The 21,429-nt window shown below is 47.2% G+C and overlaps 1 protein-coding gene across 1 annotated transcript in view; it reads right to left on the bottom strand.

Moving 5' to 3' along the window:
- LOC121560279 (rho GTPase-activating protein 35) overlaps positions 1-21,429 on the bottom strand; it is a 92,195-nt gene that overhangs the window by 35,372 nt on the left and 35,394 nt on the right. The window contains exons 2-3 of the mRNA XM_041873295.2: positions 7,023-10,838; positions 2,743-2,881 (exon numbers count right to left, since the gene is read on the bottom strand). Of these exons, the coding sequence (XP_041729229.1) occupies positions 2,743-2,881; positions 7,023-10,739 (3,856 nt within the window). The 5' untranslated portion in view covers positions 10,740-10,838. The remainder of the gene's footprint in view (positions 1-2,742; positions 2,882-7,022; positions 10,839-21,429) is intronic.

Here is a 21,429-nt window from a genome sequence, read left to right as displayed (position 1 = left end):
CACAGAGAGAGAGAGACACAGAGAAAGAGAGAAACAGAGGGAGAGAGATGGCGAGAGAGAGGAAGATACGGAGAGATAGCGAGAGACAGAGAGAGACACAGAGAGAGACACACAGAGAGAGAGAGACACAGAGAGAGAGACACAGAGAAAGAGAGAAACACAGAGGGAGAGAGATAGCGAGAGAGAGGGAGATACGGAGAGATAGCGAGAGACAGAGAGAGACACAGAGAGAGATAGCGAGTCTGCAATTTAAAGCACTTCAAACCCAAGAGCTGAGTTCAGCTCAGTCAGCTGGTGTTGGACCTAACCAACCAAGCTGACACTTAGGCACTGCTTCAAATGAAAGAATTCCAATGAACAAAATCATGAACCAATCAATGGACTCAACGAAACTAAATTGCTATCTGACCCTAAACAGAGAATATGAATTGGCTGATTATCTCTACTCTGTCAGAGATACGAAGCAGAGACAGACAGAGAGCGCGCGAGAGAGAGAGAGAGCGAGACACACACAGAGCAAAAGAGACACACACAGAGAGAGAGAGAGACAGAGGGAGAGAGAGAGCGAGAGCGAGAGAGAGCGAGAGCGAGAGAGAGCAAGAGCGAGAGAGAGAGGGAGAGCAAGAGCGAGAGAGAGATAGAGATAGAGAGAGAGAGGACACATAGGAGAGATAGCGAGAGAGAGAGACACAGAGAGAGAGACAGAGAGAGAGAGACAGAGAGACACACACAGAGAGACAGAGAGGGAGAGAGAGATAGCGAGAGAGAGAGAGAGAGAGAGAGCGAGAGCGAGAGAGAGCAAGAGCGAGAGAGAGAGGGAGAGCAAGAGCGAGAGAGAGAGGGAGAGAGACCGAGAGAGACACAGAGAGAGACACACAGAGAGGGAGAGAGATAGCGAGAGAGAGCGAGAGGGAGAGAGCGAGCGAGAGAGAGAGAGCGAGAGCGAAGAGAGAGAGAGAGAGAGAGCGAGAGAGAGAGCGAGAGAGCGAGAAGAGAGAGAGAGAGCAGAGAGCGAGAGAGCGAGAGAGAGAGCGAGAGAGAGAGCGAGAGAGAGACAGAGAGAGAGAGAGAGACAGAGAGAGAGAGAGACAGAGAGAGAGACACACAGAGAGGGAGAGGGAGAGAGCGAGCGAGAGGGAGAGAGCGAGCGAGAGGGAGAGAGCGAGCGAGAGGGAGAGAGAGATAGCGAGAGAGAGAGAGTAGCGAGAGAGAGAAGGAGAGAGGGAGAGACAGAGAGAGACACAGAGAGACACACCGAGAGAGAGACACACACAGAGAGAGAGACAGAGGGAGAGAGAGATAGCGAGAGAGAGATATAGTGAGAGAGAGATAGTGAGAGAGAGATAGCGAGAGAGAGAGAGATAGCGAGAGAGGGGAGAGAGATAGCGAGAGAGAGGGACACATAGGGAGAGAGATAGCGAGAGAGAGAGAGAGAGAGACAGAGAGACACAGAGAGAGAGAGACACAGAGAGGGAGAGAGATAGCGAGAGAGAGACACACAGAGAGGGAGAGAGAGATAGCGAGAGAGAGAGAGAGAGAGAGAGAGAGAGAGAGAGAGAGAGAGATAGCGAGAGAGAGGGAGAGAGATAGCGAGAAATAGGGAGAGAGATAGTGAGAGATAGGGAGAGAGAGACGCAAAGAGAGAGAGACAGAGAGAGAGACAGAGAGAGAGAGATAGCGAGAGACACAGAGACAGAGAGAGACACAGAGAGAGATAGCGAGAGAGAGACACAGAGAGAGAGATAGCGAGAGAGAGATAGCGAGAGTGAGACAGACACAGAGAGAGAGAGACACACACAGAGAGCGAGAGAGCGAGCGACAGAGAGAGCGAGCAACAGAGAGCGAGAGAGACACAGAGAGCGAGAGAGACAGAGAGAGAGATCGAGAGAGGGAGATAGCAAGAGAGAGAGACCGAGAGACAGAGAGAGAGACAGAGAGAGAGACACACACAGAGAGAAACAGTGCGAGAGACAGAGAGAAAGAGAGAGAGAGACAGTCAAGCTGCTCCACACACACACGATTACACACTGTCTCTCACACATCAATGTGCACGTGCATGCGCACACACGCAAACACACACTAATCCAGAAGCACTGCACAAAACTATCCCTTGTACAGAACGAATGCAGACCCCACAGCACCACAAACACTGCTACCAGGAGGTCTCCAACACATTTGCTTCCCAAATGGTACCCTATTCCCTATATAGTGCACTACTTTTGACCAGGGCCCCTCCTGCCACCTACAGCGCCACAGGCAAACACGAAGAGCAGCACAACTCCAACAGAGAGAGAAGCAGAGGGGGAAAGAGAGAGACATCCAGCTCTCTTATCACAGGAACAGACACAGCTCTGATTTAGAGAAAACTACAGAAGCTTCCTCAGGGAGAACCACAGTCCCACCAGAAATGACTGATAAAACACTGACAGGGGATGGATGAGAGAGGGAATAGAAAGAGATAACGGAGGAACGGAAAGGTAGAGGTATGTGGGCTGAAAGTGAAAACTGAAAAGCAGAGAGAGAGAGCAGGAGACCTTGCTGATATTGAGGTCAGAAACTGCTTGTGACCTTTGCTCCCTGAATAGTGATATGGGTCACAAACAGAACCAGTACAGGAGTAAATCAATAAAGCCACCTACTCCCTCTATATGCCACTGTATTGATCTTCTCAATAGTCGCAGTAATCAATAGTATCCATTCAAAACAACAATGCAGCCTCTGCGTAAAACATGTGTAGCTTACCTGTTGCCTCAATATATCGGATGCACTTGTCGATGAAGAGCGGGATGGGTCGGTCAGGTGTCACCACGTTGGCCAATGGCACGCCAAAGTAGTTGCTTTCTACCTTGGATATGGAATGCCTGGGCTTGGGCCGCGGTTTCTGAGAGAGGGGAGAGGGAGGGAGGGAGGGAGGGAGGGAGGGAGGGAGGGAGGGAGGGAGGGAGATGAGAATGAGGAAAGCAGTGTTTTCATTGCTGTTCATCATCCATCCGAGACATGGATTGTTTTTAGACAATAGACATGGACACAATTTTAACACACACATTAATAATATAATATGCCATTTAGCAGACGCTTTTATCCAAAGCGACTTACAGTCATGTGTGCATACATTTTTACGTATGGGTGGTCCCGGGGATCGAACCCACTACCCTGGCGTTACAAGCGCCATGCTCTACCAATTGAGCTACAGATGACCACATTACCATACTTTCATTCTTAACATGGGCATCTACTGTATCAACCAACACAGCACAACCCACATACGCACCCTTGCAGCAGATTCTTCTGATGGCCTAAGCTGATAAGAGTCATACATGCCTGTCTCGAGCTGTGTGTGTGATACACATCTCCATTCCACTTTTCACCTCTCTCTGTTTTCTTTATCCTCTGCACTCTCTTTCCTCTCCCTTGTCATACTCCCTTTGCACGACACTGCATCCCTCGAACATTACCCCATCCGAAACACATTCATCGTTTTTAATAAGTCCCTAACTTACTGCTGTTATCAGAATGTAATTATATCTTATAAGCTACTACAGCTACGTCTGTGCATTTGAAGCAGTAACTCAACTTGTACGGTGCACTTAAAATGGCGTTCAGTGGGAATGTGTTGCTGGCCCGAGAGGCCTGGGAGTCTAGTAGTGCTGTCTGCCCCCCACCCCCACCCAAGGCCCTTTCAGACAGACTGAGCTGAGGCAGAGCTCCATGGTTGGCTGGGTACTGGGGCTGGAGAGCTGTAGGGCTGTCAGACAGAGAGCAGAGCAGAGCAGCGCAGCATGATACTCTGAGTGAGCCTAGCCGCCTTGTCTGGCCCCTCTGCTCCATTACTTTACCCACCACCACCCTGCCCACCACCCTACATTCCCCTGGCTACACTAACAACCCAAAAACTCTGCTTTTCTCACCTGCCTTATTGTTCTTGTTTTATGAGGCCCCATCCTTGCAATCTTTCTCTGCTTTTGTTTAACTGATTTGAGAATAGTTCCACCTCTCGAGCCAGTTATGCATTGCACCCCCCCACCCCCCCTTCCTTGCAGCCACCTCTCCACTCACACACATACAGGAGCACACAGATACACACACACTTGTTATAGAATTAGGTCACAAATTACAGTTCAAAAGGAGAGTGATTGGCATGACGCTGCTGCTACACAAACAAGCTATTTCCTGGATGTCTGTAGTAGTAGTAGTAGTAGTAGTAGTAGAGTCATGTGCGCATTTGGGACCTGAGACTAGTGAGCTACCTTGTATTTGTTTCCTATCAGCCATTAGCACACTGTCTCTCCCTGCATTTTTCTCATTGTGGCCACTCCTCTGAGTTGCTTACTGAGACAGGATGTGGCCAGCGCTGAGAAGACAACAGACCTCTACCACACAAGGAAAACAAAACACATCCTTAATAAAAAACACAAGAGACCAGGGTTCTACCGCTCCACCACTGTCTCCCTCTCTCTGTTCTCTCTCTTTTTCTCTGTCTGTGCAGTGCTAGCGGCGTATTAGAATGGAACTAGGTGATGCAGGAATTTAAAACATTCCACTTGTCGGCTCAGGTTTTAAAAAGGCTGCAGGAGCAGAGAGAGGGAGAGGAAACGTTTCTGGCGTCTCGGTGGAGAGAGACAGAGAGACAGAGACAAAGAGAGACAGAGGAGAAATACAAAGGGAGAGATCGAGACCTCTGCCAAGTCAGCCAACCACAGCCTGAGGTGAATGTATTTGAACAGGGAGAGAGGGTTAGTTAGTTTCCACTGTGTACTCACTGCTGAGGCCTAACGGCGGCCAGGCAGACACAGAGACAGGACTGGCTGGTTCAACCCTGACCTCAGGTCACACTTACAGGGACACTCTCTATTGATTATAATGACCCAAATGTGCGGTGCCCTGAGGGGACGCAAGGCTACAGCTGGTTCTATAGCGACCCTCATCAATAGAGAAACAGCTGATCTGGGAACCTGATGACCTTGTTATGGCTCCCATTATGTAATAAAGGCTCTAATGTAAGTGGAGCGGGGGCACAGGCCCCAGATCAGCCCTAAGGCTGTGCTCTGCAGTATGGGGAGTAGTTAGCCTAGTCCCATTAAGCAGTTTTGTTTTATTTGTTTGGGGTGGTTAAATTAAGTTCCCCCCTATACTGGTTCCGCCAACTAATTATCTCTAGATCTGTGATGTTATAGAGCATCATTCAGGATATATACAACTAAACAGTCTTATATAGTTTATGGAGTAGAGGGACATCGCCGCTGTGTGAAAACATAAATCACCTGTCTTCCCTACTGACACCCATAGTAATTATCACCCACACACCGCCAGGCAGGCAGACACAGCGACAGGGTGGTTTGTTTCTCTCCCAGCCAGTCTAATCATATACACTGCCTTCGCTCCCACTTAAGAGGCACTTATGTGTCAGCCTTTCTGTGTGAATGGGAGCTATGGCAGGCAGATAAGACTGACGGTGTTGGGTCAAATGTTTCACTGCAGAGTGTCTGAGGGAGGCAGGGTGCAGAGTGTGCAGAGTGAGGCTGATGCCCATGTTTGAGTCCTATATTCACTCTATCCCTCTTCATCCGCAGGGAGGTAAAGAGAGGGAGAGTCGGGAATGAGGAAAGGAAGGAGAATGTGTGGGAGGATGAGGAGAAAATTAATCCAGGGCATGTCCACTAGTCTCTGGGCATGTTTTGGTGCAGCACTAGAGCACTACTGAAAACATGCCGCACAGTTGGACCACTCAGCTGCCAATCACTCTCTATTCACTTTATTCAGTGAGACTGCAGCCTATCACGCTCTTAGGGCAGGTCTGATGCAGCAGGGAACTCTCTGGATTAGACACACAGCCCACCAGAGCATGTCATAAACCCGTTGGGTCTACTCTGCACATATCTACTTACTGAAGAGAATGTTTTAAAACTATTCAGCCTATTGGACTGCAGCTAGGGCTGTAGCAGTAACAGGTTTGTAATTTGTGAACAGTGAGTGGGTTAGAGCTAGGGATGCTTTAATCCAGGGTAAAACAACTGCTGTACAGAGAGACAGTGTGGAGGTGGGAGAGGGGGCCGTAAAAGAATTCTCTCCCTTTTTACTCACGTTAACGCCCTCATTCGGGTGACCAGTGAAAGAAATGTCTGAAACTAAACTGTCAAAAATGTAACTTCAGTTTTAATGGTGTTTGTGTCAAATTATAATGAGCTATGTCAGCATGGGTTAAAGTGTGAGAATTTTGTCCGTTTGTGGAATAATGACAGCGCGCACACAAACACTGACAAACACACGCACATACAGGGAAACACACACACATACAGGGAAACACACACACATACATACACAACTAGCCTGAGCATACACTGTGCTCCCTATTCATTAAACAGTTTCTCCTGAGCTGGATGAGTTCAATAGCTGAAGTTTCTCGCTGCTTCCGCCCATGATTGGGCTAGTTTGGAGGACTCCCGCGTCGCAGAAGAAAAGTAGGACCACAGAGTGCGAGAAGGCTGGGCTGATTTAAAGAGCCTGGAAGGAAACCTAGACCTAGACCTAGACCCTCTATAGCATGTCAGACTCAAATGAGATGGGCTCCAGTGAGTAGAGACACGACATAGAAATCCCTAGGCATATAAGTAATGAAGACAAGCACAGAAGCCTCCCTTCGGCAACAAATTTAGAGCACAGTGCTAATTATTCTGATCACAGCTCATACACTCACACAGGTGAGGAAATATACACACCAATAAACACTGAACAGTGCAATAGGAACACTGCTGCTAAGTAACTTTTATAAAGGTGGTAAGTGAAGACAAAACACTATTAAACAGATGAAACTCATTAAGTAGTCTATAATAGCTTAATAGAGATTGTATATTAAGTAATTAATAGGGGGAAATCTCAATGAATCACAGCTGGTTTTCTCTTTCTCTATATAGAGTATGTGACTGGTATGAAGAATAAAAACTGAAAGTATGCAATCTGATGTGACATTATTGATGAACGATAGATACACAGACACAGACACCCACCCACCCTGGGGCACATACCTTGGTGTTTCTGCGCAGGCTCCTGAGGATGTTCCTCCTCTTGGGGTCCTCGCCCTCCTCATTAATAGAGTTGTCCCCCTTGTGCGCCCCGCCCAGCTCCTCTGCTGCCTTGGGTGGCCCCAGCTCATCATCACTGCCGATAGAGAAGCTAGTGCGGAAGCTGCTGAACTTGCCCAGGCGTTTAGAGCGGTCGCGGTACAGCCGTGGCTTCACCCCCAGAGCAGACATCTTCCGCCTCCGCTCCAGGGAGCTGCTGTCAGCCTCACTATCCGAGCCATTGCCCCCGCCGTTAGAATGCTTGTTGGCATTGCGGATGGTGATGATCTTGCCCTGTGTGCTGTCGTGGGGCACCGAGTAGATGCTCTCTTCCTCCGTGGGCCGCTGTTTCGTCACGGCATCCATGGGCTCTGCGTAGTCCGAGGGGTCGTAGCCTCCGTCGCTGCCCGGTGCCCAGGTGACAGCAGGGGGTAAGGAGCGGCGGTTGGTCCCTTGCTGGTCCATGTAGAGCCCCAGGTTGACTTTCCGTACGGTGGGCTTGGGCCGCACCTGGGGGGGAACCTTGTTGTTGAGCTTGCTCTCGAAGGTGCTGATCTCGGAAATGACTGAGAAGGCATCGCTGGACTCCAGGTCAGGGAGCTTGAAGCCCCCCAGGTGGGAGGTGAGGGTACCATCAGGGTAGGGGGGCGAGGGCTCCACATCCTCCTCAGAGTCTAGCAGTGTGTTGATGGGGCTGGGGGAATTACAGCGGGCCGGGCTCATGCCCTCACTGGTGCAGGCCTCTGCTACATTATCGTACATGTGTGTGGCCTCCACTATGGTGCGTTTCTCCACAACCTCCTTCAGGAAGGGCTGGAAGAGGTCTATCCTGTGCAGGCCTCCCACCACCCCTCCAGGCCCACACACTACTGTGTTAAACCTGGCCTCGATCTCCCGGGCCAGCTCCTCCCCCTGGCTCACCTGCTCCCTGGCCGCCTCAGAGTCCGAAAGCTCAGCCTGGCTCTCCCCCACCGCCAGCAGCTGCACGGGGATAATGTCCTGCACCTCGCACAGGAACGCACACAGGGTCTCCATGGACGCCTTGCGCCTGGCCGAATACACAGCAATGTAGCCGTGCACCAGCCGGCTCTTCCGTAGGGCAAATGACGAGTGGAAGGAGAGCAGGGAGAGGTCGATGGTGTGCCTCTGGGCCCCCACCGTGAGTTCTAGGAGCACGGACGTGCCACTGCTCAGGCTGGAGGCCGGCCGACAGTGCTGAGGCAGCAGGAGAGGCGAGAGGAGCTGCTCCACATCATAATCGTCCCCACACATCAGGCACATGACTATCCTCAGGTCTGTCTCGGGGATGGGCTGGGAGTGAGAGTCTCTGAATGAAGGGGGTAAAGGAGGGGAGCTGCTGCCTACGCTCCCAGGGGGCCTACGGCATTCTAAAAGACCTTTTAACACCTGGTTGATCTGCTTTTCATTCACATTGCGTCCATAGCCCACCCCAGGGGAGGCAGGGTCTAGGTAACCACACTGTAGCTTCCCAGCCACCTGCTGCCCCTGGAGGATAAGTGTGTGGGCCGTCTCCCCCCCAATGTCCCTGACGGACCCTACTCCCCGTTTGGTGACTAGGAGAAGGGTCATGGGCAGCTGAAATAGACTGTTTTCCCTTCGGCCTAGCGTGGACTCTCTAAGCTTTTCAATGCTCTCCACAATGTAGGATAGTGACTCCTTAGAGTTGTAGAGACACAGGACGCCATGGGGGGTGAAAGTAGACGTGTGGAAGGAATTGACCGGCAGACGCACGTTGCCCTCTATGGGCCGGAGGGACAACTCGTACATTTTCCCATCCAGCACATACCGGTCGTCATTGGTGCACAAAGCCCTGATCTCATTGGCCAGTTCTCTACCCAGGCCATCTTTACCCAGAATGACCAGGTTTATCCGATCTGCGTTCCCGTCACCCGGTTTATGGCTATCGAAGAAGGAGTATCGAGTGGGGAACTTGGAGGCTAGAACCTGTTCGATCTTACAGTCCACACAGTGGGGGCTATTTGGGCAGGTCTCCTTGGTGGGGTGGTATACAAAGTGAATATGCTTGAGCACCAGAGCGTCCCTTTCTGCCTGCAACTTCTGCAGGGCCTTGAACCTTTGCTCCTCCCCCAACACCTCCTGGATGGCCCCCATCTTCTCCTTACTGGGCTTGGCATCTACCTCCAGCTCATAGAAGAGCTCTGAGTACTCCAGCAGCAGCTCCTGAAAGTCCTCCTTGGCTCGGTCGATGATCTCCTTCTGGTGCCTGTTGTAGATGTCTAGGTACTCTTGTTCCTCAAGCCACTGATAGAAATCTTCATTCATAATGAAGCTGCGTGCCTCCTCCCAGGGTTTGCCTGCTGTGATGAAGGGAGAGGCATTGAGCTTTTCCTTGAACTCCCACTTCATCTCCGCCCGTTTGCGCTCGTTTCTCAGGTGCTCCAGGTGGCTCTCGTAAATCGTCTCGGCCACAGGGGTCTCCAGGAGATCCTGGGGAATCCTCTCGTCATCCATGTTGTCTATATGTGGCGTGGTCTCCCAGGGGGTGTCGTCCAACACAACGAACCAATGGGAAAAGTCCCGCTTGGTCTCCAGAACCTTCTGGACCCCGGACCAGCTCAGGTGGTCGATCTCGTCCAGCTCAGGGACTAGGGAATTCAGTGCCTGAGGCAGGGTGCTGAGATAGACCTTCCGCCTTCGCTCAATGTGCTCCTGTTTCAGCCTGTGGACGTGCTGCTGGAAGAGCTTCTTGGCTTTGGCCGTGCCCTCCAGGAAGACGTACTCCTTGTACTCTGAGGAGGTCTGCATGCGCCGGTTGATGTTGGGCCATGTCTCATTGTGGTTCTTCACGATGCGGCTGACCTGCCATTCATAGTGGTCTTTAGCCGAGGCGATCTGCTGGCTCTGCTGCTTCAGGGCCTCAAAGTAAGGGATGATCTTGGGTTTGCCCCGGCCCTTGTCTATCAGCTGCACCAGGGTGAGGAAGGCCAGGTCTACGTTGACGTTGGAGCGTGCTGACGTCTCCACCACCTGGAGGTTCTTCTTGGCCAGGGCAAATGTGTGCGAGTCCTTGATGTAGCGCTCCACCCCCTCGTCACACTTGGTGAGCACCAGAACCACTGGCTTCTTGTTCTTGGCTAGCTGGTTGTAGAGATTAGTGATGAACTTCATCTGTTCATCAAAGTTGCGGTTCATGCCCCTGCTGACGTCCACACAGAGGAGGAAGCCATCCACCATTAGCTTCCCCTCGGGCATCTGCTTCTGCTCAAAGTCCTGCTCCAGCCCAAGCTGGTCCGTGCAGAAGTACATTAGCTTCTCTGCAGAGGCCAGCTTGTTGGAGGCTGCCCTCTTGATGTAGGGCTGGAGGGCTGTGGAACGGTGCGGCTGGAACGTCTGGTCATCAATAAACTCTGTCTGTTCCACCACATGCATCCTGCACTCTGGCCCCTCCTCCAGCACCCGCCCCGTTTCCCCCCAGAACAGGAAGTGGTCATTGTTCACCACGCGTCCTCCGAAGTCGCTGGTGCTTAGCACGGAGGTGTGGTCTAGGTAAAAGTCGTCTGCGCTGGGACGCACGAAGCGGTTGCACAGGCAGGATTTGCCCACGCCACACTGCCCCTTCTCTTTCTCTGTGCCAGACAGGCCCACCACGACCAGGTTGTAGGTGGGTGCCTTTGCATCTTGCTTTTTTGCCATCATCATCGAACGCAGACACTCATCCTGCCATGCCCACAAGCTCTAGGGAGGAGGCTGCAGGGCGGTCTTTCCATACAAATATTCTTACTGGTCTTGGGTCTGACTCTACAAGAGAAGGAGAGAAAGATAGATGTTTTAAATAAATTATATAAAAGACTGTGGGAAAGATGAATTGTCATTATCCAATTCATTATTTGGAGGGTGTTCCATGTCTCATTTAAAATTCCCACATCGTTGCTGTGTGTCGTTAATAATGTTTAATCTGTGATCCCATTTCACCACTGAATGTTTCCTGAAGAGATTGAGGTCAGAAGCAAAGCTGTTGGAATGCTACACATTACTTAAGGCAACTGCAGTACAGTCAGTAACTATTAACTGATGCATTCCTTCACATTTAACCTCTTTTTGACATTCTACTACCCACCATACTAAAAGTAGTTTCCCTAAGGCTTGTTTGCTATATTCTTCCCTGCTTTGTAAGTTTTAAAACAGCAGAACAGGATCTTATGTGAGGATACATAATTATCTCACATCTAACAGTGTTGTCTCTAAGCCAGCAGCAGTTCTACAAGACGTGATGATATAGTTCTCACTGACACACAAATCCACATAGAGAGAGGTACTAATTGGGCAACTAGGGAAGCCCAACTGCCTTTCAAAAGGATGCATTGAATGTTGGCTGCTTTCCTCTCCATCAAAAAAATCATTTTCCTCTGGTTCCTGAAAAAAGACTCTGCGGACAGATGTAGCATCACTAATTATGATCTCAAATTGCATGTCTCGTAACATTTACCAAGATGTAATAGCTGTTCAATTTGGTATTATACTGTCTGGAGATATAACTTGCAGATGTTTCTTTCCAAGCCCCACACACTGTTCTCAGAGCAAGCACTTTCACCACTACACAACCGATCCTATTGGCAGGACACAGGCCTACAAATCATAAATATAGCTCCTATGGGTAGAAATGAATGAGGGAGATAACATTCATAACGTTTTGATAGACAGGCCATTTCTAAACAGTCAGGCTTGTAGAGAACAAGAAAACCACTAGACAAAGCCCCAAAGCACTAAACACAGCAGTTTACAGTAAAAGAACCCACACCCAGTTCATGGTTACCCATCTATGTATTTAGTAAACACATTAAAACCACTGTTAATGATGAATGAATGGGGCTTTTGAGGCAGGGTTTGGAGAATAATGAATACCCACTGAACTGAGTTTGTCATAGAGAGTCAGTGTGAAGACAGAACTGTCTGTAGAGACAAAGAGAATAGTTCAAAGTGTATCACTGTGAGAGAGAGAGAGAGAGAGAGAGAGAGAGAGAGAGAGAGAGAGAGAGAGAGAGAGAGAGAGAGAGAGAGAGAGAGAGAGAGAGAGAGAGAGAGAGAGAGAGAGAGAGAGAGAGAGAGAGAGAGAGAGAGAGAACACTGTAGATAACACACACCACGACCACAGGTATCACGGTTGTAGGTTTCATTGTAGAAAGGGGACAATAATATAAGGGATTCAAAAGTTACTGTGGAAAGCAAGTTCTATCTACCCAGACTCTGTTTACTGTAACACTACAGCAGCGCACACCTACTACACTAGGTGCATAACCAGGTGGCAGCACAAAAGAGATCAATATCAAAAGGAATTTCTTCTGTTTTGATATTTGCAGAGTAAAACATGTATGAAAAATGCATCAAAAAGGGGGCTGGCTGAGAGATCCAGGACAACCAGTCTCTATAATGAAGGGAGACTGAGTGTGGAGCCTGTGCCTGGGCTGCAGGTCGATAGAGGGCTGGTTGGTGATAAGACCTGGGCAGCCATGGTTAATTCATGGCCCTACATCCTGCTGCAGGGCTCTGGGCTGGCTGGCAGTGATTAGCCGGAGATCAATGAGCCCTTCACATAGAACAAACAACACAGAGTGGACTGGAAGAGAGCAGGACCAGGACAACACACATTTTGCAGACACTCGTATCCAGAGCGACTTACAGTAGTAGTGCATTCATCTTAAAGCTTGAATCCTTAACGTCCGATATTACAACAACAAAGAAGTTACTGGAAACAACGAACACTGTTTTTCCCCCTCAGACATCATTGCACGCGAGATAGAAGGGCACAATATATACACTGCAATTTTCTGGGGACCATGCAGCACAACACTCCTCAGCTCAGCAACAAAAACAATAACAATGCTGGTGGGGTGGCCAGTGGCACTGTTTCACCCTACTGCGGATTCCATATTTAAGATAGCTAGGTGACACAACCACATATCACAGTCGTAGTAAGTAAATTTTTCCTCAATAAAGAAGTTATCAGCAAAGTCAGTGCCAGTAGGAAAAGATGAGTGAATTTAATTGCATTTATATATTTTTATGGGGGGGGGGTTAAGAATTTGAAGGGTAGGGTTCCATACGTTAGGGAAGGGACTCTGCTCTCCTAGTGTCATGGGGAAGCTTTTCCACCACTGAGGTAACAGGACAGAGAAGGGCTTTGACTGGGCTGAGTCGGAGCTGACCCCCCGTAGGGGTTGTACGGCCAAGAGACCAGAGGTGGGTTGGGGTGTAAGGTTTGAGCATAGCCTGAAGGTAGGAAGGGGCAGTTCTCCTTGCTGCTCCGTAGGCAAGCAGCCAGTGGAGTGTGCTTCCAGTCAAAGCACAAACCTGCATGTAAATGCAGGGCTGGGCATTGCCTCGGTCCCCTTAAAAGGCATCCGACGTCTGCATTGGCCGTGCAGCATTTACGGTGATACGGCCTGTCCATAAGTCAGGGCATTCATACTTCTTGCGCTTCGCGGAGCAGCGCAGAGCTGTTGTGAAGGAAGTGAGTTTGTGTTTATACAGGACCTCCCGCCCCACCTACTGTCAACCAATCATGTCAATGCGGAGCTATACGGAGCCCTCCGCAATGTTACAAAATTTGGGAGGTGCGCGGCGATGCGGTACGGAACTCAATTTGGCCTCTGCATGCCTCCGGAGGCTCTGCAATTGCGTCACCCCATCCGTACAGAGCCTCCGGCCACATTTTTCGGATCCAGCATGAATAGGCTTTTAGCCATGCCCACTGCAGGGCCATGCTCAGTTGATAGAATGTTAGACAATACTGACAGGGCATAGAAATTGAGAGCATAGACAAATGCATTCCATGTGGAATAAAGAGCCATAACCATTCTAGTTTTTATCCAACCTCCAGTATAACGCTATCGTCATCAGCAGGGTTAACTGGACCTTTACCTCAACACTGACCAGCTCCTGTCCAGACTAGAGAGCATCGTCGCAATTAGTTACATATTAAACTGGCCTGTGACCGCTTTGAGCTGAGCCTAATGATAGGCTAAAGGACAACAAGGCTGCCCTGCTTTCATCATCCCTGTCTATTTACTCACTGACCTGGTTCAGATCAGAGGCATCAGAACCCATCAGATAGACAAAAGTCATTTTATTAGATTTACAGTATTTATCAGTCCCCCCATGTTATGTTACCACTGATAATAGTACAATCCACACTGATGACAATTCCTGGGCTAACCTGTTCCGTTGTGTGTGGTAAACAGGTGGGACACATAACACCATGAAGCAAATCTTGGTATATAGAAAAATGAAGGTAGGCTACGCTAAATATAAACAGGGTCGTGATCTGAAAATGGTGTCGCTATGCGAGAGAGTTGCTATGGCATGTTTTATAGTAGGGCAATTCTACGGAAACGGAATTGCGCTGAGACTCAGATTTTTCACTTAAAATGTATGCCATACAAAAACCATTGAACAAACCATACAACTATGCACAAGGACTACTTTTAACAATTGACACTGAACATTTTACAAAAACACATTTACTGAAAGAACTGTGCAGATGCAAAGTTTGGTAACAGAATTTTGGTAAAATCTAAATTTTCTGTGTCCACGTTTTCCAAAAACTCTTAAATATCTGCTCCGAATTAAGATTCAACAATGTCTGCAGAAAGAATGGGGTGCCAGCTATGAAATGACCCATTTCCTTTTTGGTTATTGTACTACCGTAGGTGAAGTGGATTTACACCCACTAACGAAATTGTGATAACGGAATTTCATCATGGGTCCCTGATCTGTAATACACAGAAATGCATAATTATGGATATGAAAGTCATTCTCTTCAGGTGATGTATCCTACACGAAGGTATAAATATGCAATATCCTCCTTTGGGTATTATTCTACACATTGGCTATTATTTTAATGAGCTCTGCCCCTTATCAAGACCAAATTTGGTTGGTCCAAACCAAATCTGAACCAATCATAGACCTCTATATTTCACAAGTTTGGACATCAAAGTACAGCACAGTACAGCACAGCTAAGTAGAGTACAGTAGAGTACAGTGCAGGGCTTTACATTAACCTTTTTAGCCACTTCTCCTTCTGAAAAGTAGGACAGATTTCTTTACTTGTCCGGAAGCTCAAGTCACTTGTGACTGAAAATTGTGTTGTATGATGCAAGGAACCACTTCAAAAATGTTTTACCTTCATTACCATCACTGGTATTGACAATGGAAGGCTGCTGGTCTCCGATGCCATGTATTATATCTCCTGCCGTTGTGGCCATGAGCAAGGCACTTAACCCCCCACAAAGTAAAATACTGCACTGTGGTTCGTCAACCCTTCATCTGGAAAGCTACTGGGTGGGCTTTTTATCCAACCCTGCTCAAACACACCAGAATCAGCTTATTGAGAAGCGGATGTATTTTACAATGTGGTGTGGTCTAGCAGGGCTGGAGAAAACGCCTGCACCCCCAGTAGCTCTACTGGGCTCTCCAGGAGGAGGGTTGGCCACCCTACAACATTACAATTACAACCAATTACTTTTTATGTCTTTATAAAATAATTCACTCCTTCAATGAACCAGGGATCAAATGGCTAAGGTACAGTGGTTAACTAAGATGTGTATCTATTTGTAAGGTTAAAATATTCAGTGTTCAGGGAAGATCTTGGAATTTTATTAGGATGCCCACTAGCTGTTGCAAAAGCAGCAGCTACTCTTCCTGGGGTCCACACAAAACATGAAACATGAAATAATACAGAACATTAATAGACAAGAACAGCTCAAGGACAGAACTACATCAAAACATTTTTTAAAGGCCCACGTTGCCTACATATCAATACATACACACAAACTATCTAGGTCAAATAGGGGAGAGGCGTACTTGACAGCATAGGAGTTACTTGTAAATTAGGCTATTCTAAGAATATTTAACTTTGTGATCTTGAGAGACTGTTTTACAACCAGAGTATGCAGCATTGGTTTCATCAACTGTGCACCCATATAAACTGCGTGTTGGCCATTTGCGGTTATACACGAGTGCTGGTGGAAAGTTATTTTAGGAAATCGGACATGACAATAATGCATGCTAATAGCTAACTAGCGAGATAGCCATTTCAAAACATATTGTTTAGTTTGGCAGGTTATCTAGTTAGTCTGTTGTACAGTGGGGAGAACAAGTATTTGATACACTGCCGATTTTGCAGGTTTTCCTACTTACAAAGCATGTAGAGGTCTGTGCGAGACTTCAACTGTGAGAGACGGAATCTAAAACAAAAATCCAGAAAATCACATTGTATGATTTTTAAGTAATTCATTTGCATTTTATTGCATGACATAAGTATTTGATACATCAGAAAAGCAGAACTTAATATTTGGTACAGAAACCTTTGTTTGCAATTACAGAGATCATACGTTTCCTGTAGGTCTTGACCAGGTTTGCACACACTGCAGCAGGGATTTTGGCCCACTCCTCCATATAGACCTTCTCCAGATCCTTCAGGTTTCGGGGCTGTCGCTGGGCAATACAGACTTTCAGCTCTCTCCAAAGATTTTCTATTGGGTTCAGGTCTGGAGACTGGCTAGGCCACTCCAGGACCTTGAGATGCTTCTTACGGAGCCACTCCTTAGTTGCCCTGGCTGTGTGTTTCAGGTCGTTGTCATGCTGGAAGACCCAGCCACGACCCATCTTCAATGCTCTTACTGAGGGAAGGAGGTTGTTGGCCAAGATCTCGCGATACATGGCCCCATCCATCCTCCCCTCAATACGGTGCAGTCGTCCTGTCCCCTTTGCAGAAAAGCATCCCCAAAGAATGATGTTTCCGCCTCCATGCTTCACGGTTGGGATGGTGTTCTTGGGGTTGTACTCATCCTTCTTCTTCCTCCAAACACGGCGAGTGGAGTTTAGACCAAAAAGCTCTATTTTTGTCTCATCAGACCACATGACCTTCTCCCATTCCTCCTCTGGATCACCCAGATGGTCATTGGCAAACTTCAGACATTTACATTTCCATTTACGTCATTTAGCAGACGCTCTTATTCAGAGCGATTTACAGTTAGTGCATACATTATTCTTTTTAATTTTCATACCCCATGGGAATCGAACCCACAACCCTGGCGTTGCAAACGCCATGCTCTACCAACTGAGCTACCTCCCTCAGCTACCTACCTCAGACGGGCCTGGACATGCGCTGCCTTGAGCAGGGGGACATTGCATGCGCTGCAGGATTTTAATCCATGACGGCGTAGTGTGTTACTAATGGTTTTCTTTGAGACTGTGGTCCCAGCTCTCTTCAGGTCATCGAACAGGTCCTGCCGTGTAGTTCTGGGCTGATCCCTCACCTTCCTCATGATCATTGATGCCCCACGAGGTGAGATCTTGCATGGAGCCCCAGACCGAGGGTGATTGACCGTCATCTTGAACTTCTAATAATTGCGCCAACAGTTGTTGCCTTCTCACCAAGCTGCTTGCCTATTTTCCTGTAGCCCATCCCAGCCTTGTGCAGGTCTACAATTTTATCCCTGATGTCCTTACACAGCTCTCTGGTCTTGGCCATTGTGGAGAGGTTGGAGACTGTTTGATTGAGTGTGTGGACAGGTGTCTTTTATACAGGTAACGAGTTCAAACAGGTGCAGTTAATACAGGTAATGAATGGAGAACAGGGGGGCTTCTTAAAGAAAAACTAACAGATCTGTGAGAGCCGGAATTCTTACTGGTCGGTAGGTGATCAAATACTTTTGTCATGCAATAAAATGTAAATTAATTACTTAAAAATCATACAATGTGATTTTATGGATTTTTGTTTTAGATTCCGTCTCTCACAGTTGAAGTGTACCTATGATAAAAATTACAGACCTCTACATGCTTTGTAAGTAGGAAAACCTGCAAAATCGGCAGTGTATCAAATACTTGTTCTCCCCACTGTATATAATTTTACCTGCTGCGCAAACGCCTCTTTCCCTCTCGCTCCTTTCCTCTGTCAACGGCCCACTGGCAAATACGCAGGTGACTCGCACACACGACTTTTTCCAGGATTTTAATTGCTGACCAAAAAATTGCTCTAACTGGGCAAATAACTCCCTAGCAATTATTATCAACAAATGTGCAAACATGGCTCGCTTTGACCTCAAAGACGCATCTCGCGACAGCATGATTGAAAGACCTCTTGGGCCTGTCAATGCAGGCCTACAATAATTATACTCTGATGCGCTCTGCAGAGATTGGGAGGACAGTGAGTAAAACATTGCATCCGGAGTAGCCGAATTGTTTGATAGTGATTTTTTTTACTAGTCCATTCGGACATCTTAAATCTATAATCTGCTTGTCCAACAATTTTTTATACTTGACCTGGGCAAGCGGACAAGTGTTAATGTCGAGCCCTGCAGTACAGGACAGCAGAGTAGCGTTCAGCACAGTACATTATAGTTTAGTACAGTAAAGTATTTCAGTACAGCAGAGTACAGTTCAGTACAATATAGTGTACTCAACTCTACAGTACTGACTGAACTATACTCTACTTTTCTTGAATGTACTGAACTCTACTTTTTATTGTACTGTACTCTGTGCTGTACTGTCCAAACTTGTGAACCCAACTGTGGTTTGTGACTACTATGATTTCCCATTGTAGCCAATTCAGTTGCAGAAATTCCGTTACCGTTTTCTTTTTAAATTCCGTTACTAATTGATAGGTCTACCTTTACTTGTTACGTCTGTGAACTTTCATTATCCAATGAGGGACAGAAATTAGAAAATATCTTTAAAATAATGTATGTGGGTTTTTGGTAACATAATTTCAAAGCACAAGGCAATGTTTCTTAAAATTACAGAAGGCAGAAAAATGCATCCAAAACTAAGTATAAAAGTGTTGATATTAGTTGGCAGGGGTCTTCAACATTGCGTTTTTATGCAATTCTGATACCTTTTAATACTTAAGCCGTCAACGGCGTAAACATTTGTGCACTATAGTGGAGAGCGTCATTCACATACACTACGTAGCGTATGCCAACTTAATTGTCATGAGAATCCATAATAAACAGTTGTATTTGTTATGTTCGCTATGTAGCCCTTGTGAATTATTGTTGTGTGTTCCTTTTGACTCACCTTATATGTACTAAAGGAGCCACCGTACCTGCCTCCTGTTATGTTGGCTCAAGAATGTGAGAAGAGTTGTAGCTAATACACCCTAGCAGTAGTTTATAAAGAATTTAGCTAGTCTCATTCTTTAAACACACAGTATTCTCCCTTGAACGGAGTTCCTCATGTTTCCCAGCCGTAGCCTGCCTTGGCTATATGCCTGTGTTCGAAATCAACAAAGGTGGGCATAAAGTTATTGTTTTCAAATATGCATTATTGGCACTGGCAGCTAAACGTATCAACACTAAATAGATACTTTTAACTATACATGTCACAATTCCAGATGTAACAATGCGCAAACAGTCTATTTTCTGGCAATTTATCTGCTCACTTTACCAGCATTGCTTCGCAGATGTGAGAAAAATAGACTTGCTTTCTAATTTGAAGCGCATGATGCTTTTGATGCTTTTGACGGCATTGGCGCTTGCGGCTTGTCTGTTTACTGTCATTCCCTACCGTGCATTTTAATTCCTTAAAACATTTATTTTATTCTGCTAGATGTTTTCTAAGACCCCTTTTCTATCTGTTTGACCAGATATCAAAGCCTTTGCTTATTCCTAATTTTTGGGATGGAAAATGGTTGAATTTTTTAAATATATTTCTTCATTTCTAAAAGATAGAATCTTAGCTTTTATTTGACACTCAATTTGACATGCTCCTATGAACTTCACATGTTGGTGCTCATGGCTCCTTTTACATGGAGATGACCAGGAGCAACATGCTGGAGTGCCATGGAAAAGGCTACATTAACAAATAACTATGACAGCTAAAGTGACCACACAGATTACCCAAGACCCACATGCGCTAACCACACACACACACACACACACACACACACACACACAGAGAGAGATCTCTCTAATCATCATGCACTCATTTGGGTCAGATGTATTGACTAAGTTAGCATGGCCTGTTGGTTTATGACAAATTGAGCGAGTCACTGGTGTAAATTAAGGGACCTCTCCTATAGTTTCCCCTCAGGTCTGAGGACCAGCCATCCCAACTGTTCAGCAGGCGCTGGAGATATGCAGCTAACATCTGCTTGACTTGTCCCAGCTGCACGTTTCCAAGATCTTCATCGATAGCCAAAATGAGTGTGTGTGTTTGTGTATGTGTGAGTTTGCGCGCGTGTTTATTACTGCCGAAATACTTGAGAGCGGGGTATTTCAGCAATATTTTCAGCAACAACCTCCAGAAGAATACCAACGAAAAAAAACTGTTGAAATGCAATTTTTCCTGTTTTCCGGGCTGCTCTAGTGACAGGCCTACGAAAGGTGAAGTAAACAACTATAACCAGCAGCATTCCTAAACTGTTGTGACACAGTTAATAGCACAGAGACAAAGGAAAATAGCCCCTGACATATTAGCATGCTAACCGACAAAACAACATCCATTACCATCAAAAATGCATAAACGGTTACTGGTTAAACAGCAACTACGAAATAAACCAAACTATTGCCTTGAGGCTTTTGCCTTAACCTTACCTGCGAGAGTACATACGACAAGACAGATTACCAAGCTATCTGGAAGGGACAGAATGTACAGTGCTAGCTAAATACTATCCAGCCTCAGTTTGTCCAGCAAGAGACAGTATTCCAGTGCAGCCTGAGGCTCCCTCTGTGTGACTAGTGTGCATGTCCTGCCACATACCCACCGCTAGCTCCTGGCTGAAGGGGATAGGTTAGGGCCTGCATTCTATCTACCTCTGACCCAGAAATACATGGAGGAGGGAGCGGGTCGGCTGGGGATGGGGGAGTTTATTTTTATTTTACCTTTATTTAACTTGGCAAGTCAGTTAAGAACAAATTCGTATTTACAATGACTGCCTACACCGGCCAAACCCGTGGGGTGTGGGGTGCTAGGTCAGAGAGCTGGGTCATGTGAGCTGTTCGCCTAGCCTGGCGAGGCGCATCACTTCTTCCATAATCAGAAGCACAGGAATGATAGGGACCGGCGCTGCAGAGTGGCCACCAGGGCGTGAAGTTTACTAACACGTGTGTCAGAGGGCAGCGGGGGAAGAGACGGCCTTAACTAGCCAGAGGGCCAAGCCCACAGGATCCAAGCATTCCAATGGTTCATTACAGGGCATTAGCCAGAGACTGTCAACAAGGCCTGACTCTGAGCCCAGTGGGTCTCCTGAGGCCTGTCAAACAACCCATAGCCCTAGAACCAACCGCCATGAGAACTAAGACAATGTTAGCCTATGTATGCAAGGCATACATCTTTATGAGCTGTGCCTGATTGTTAAGAGGGGAAAAAAATACTTCACTGTTCACACTGA

This window comes from Coregonus clupeaformis, chromosome 5, assembly GCF_020615455.1.
Source record: "Coregonus clupeaformis isolate EN_2021a chromosome 5, ASM2061545v1, whole genome shotgun sequence".
Classification (NCBI taxonomy): Eukaryota; Metazoa; Chordata; class Actinopteri; order Salmoniformes; family Salmonidae; genus Coregonus; species Coregonus clupeaformis.
This window is presented reverse-complemented; position numbering and strand designations above follow the sequence as displayed.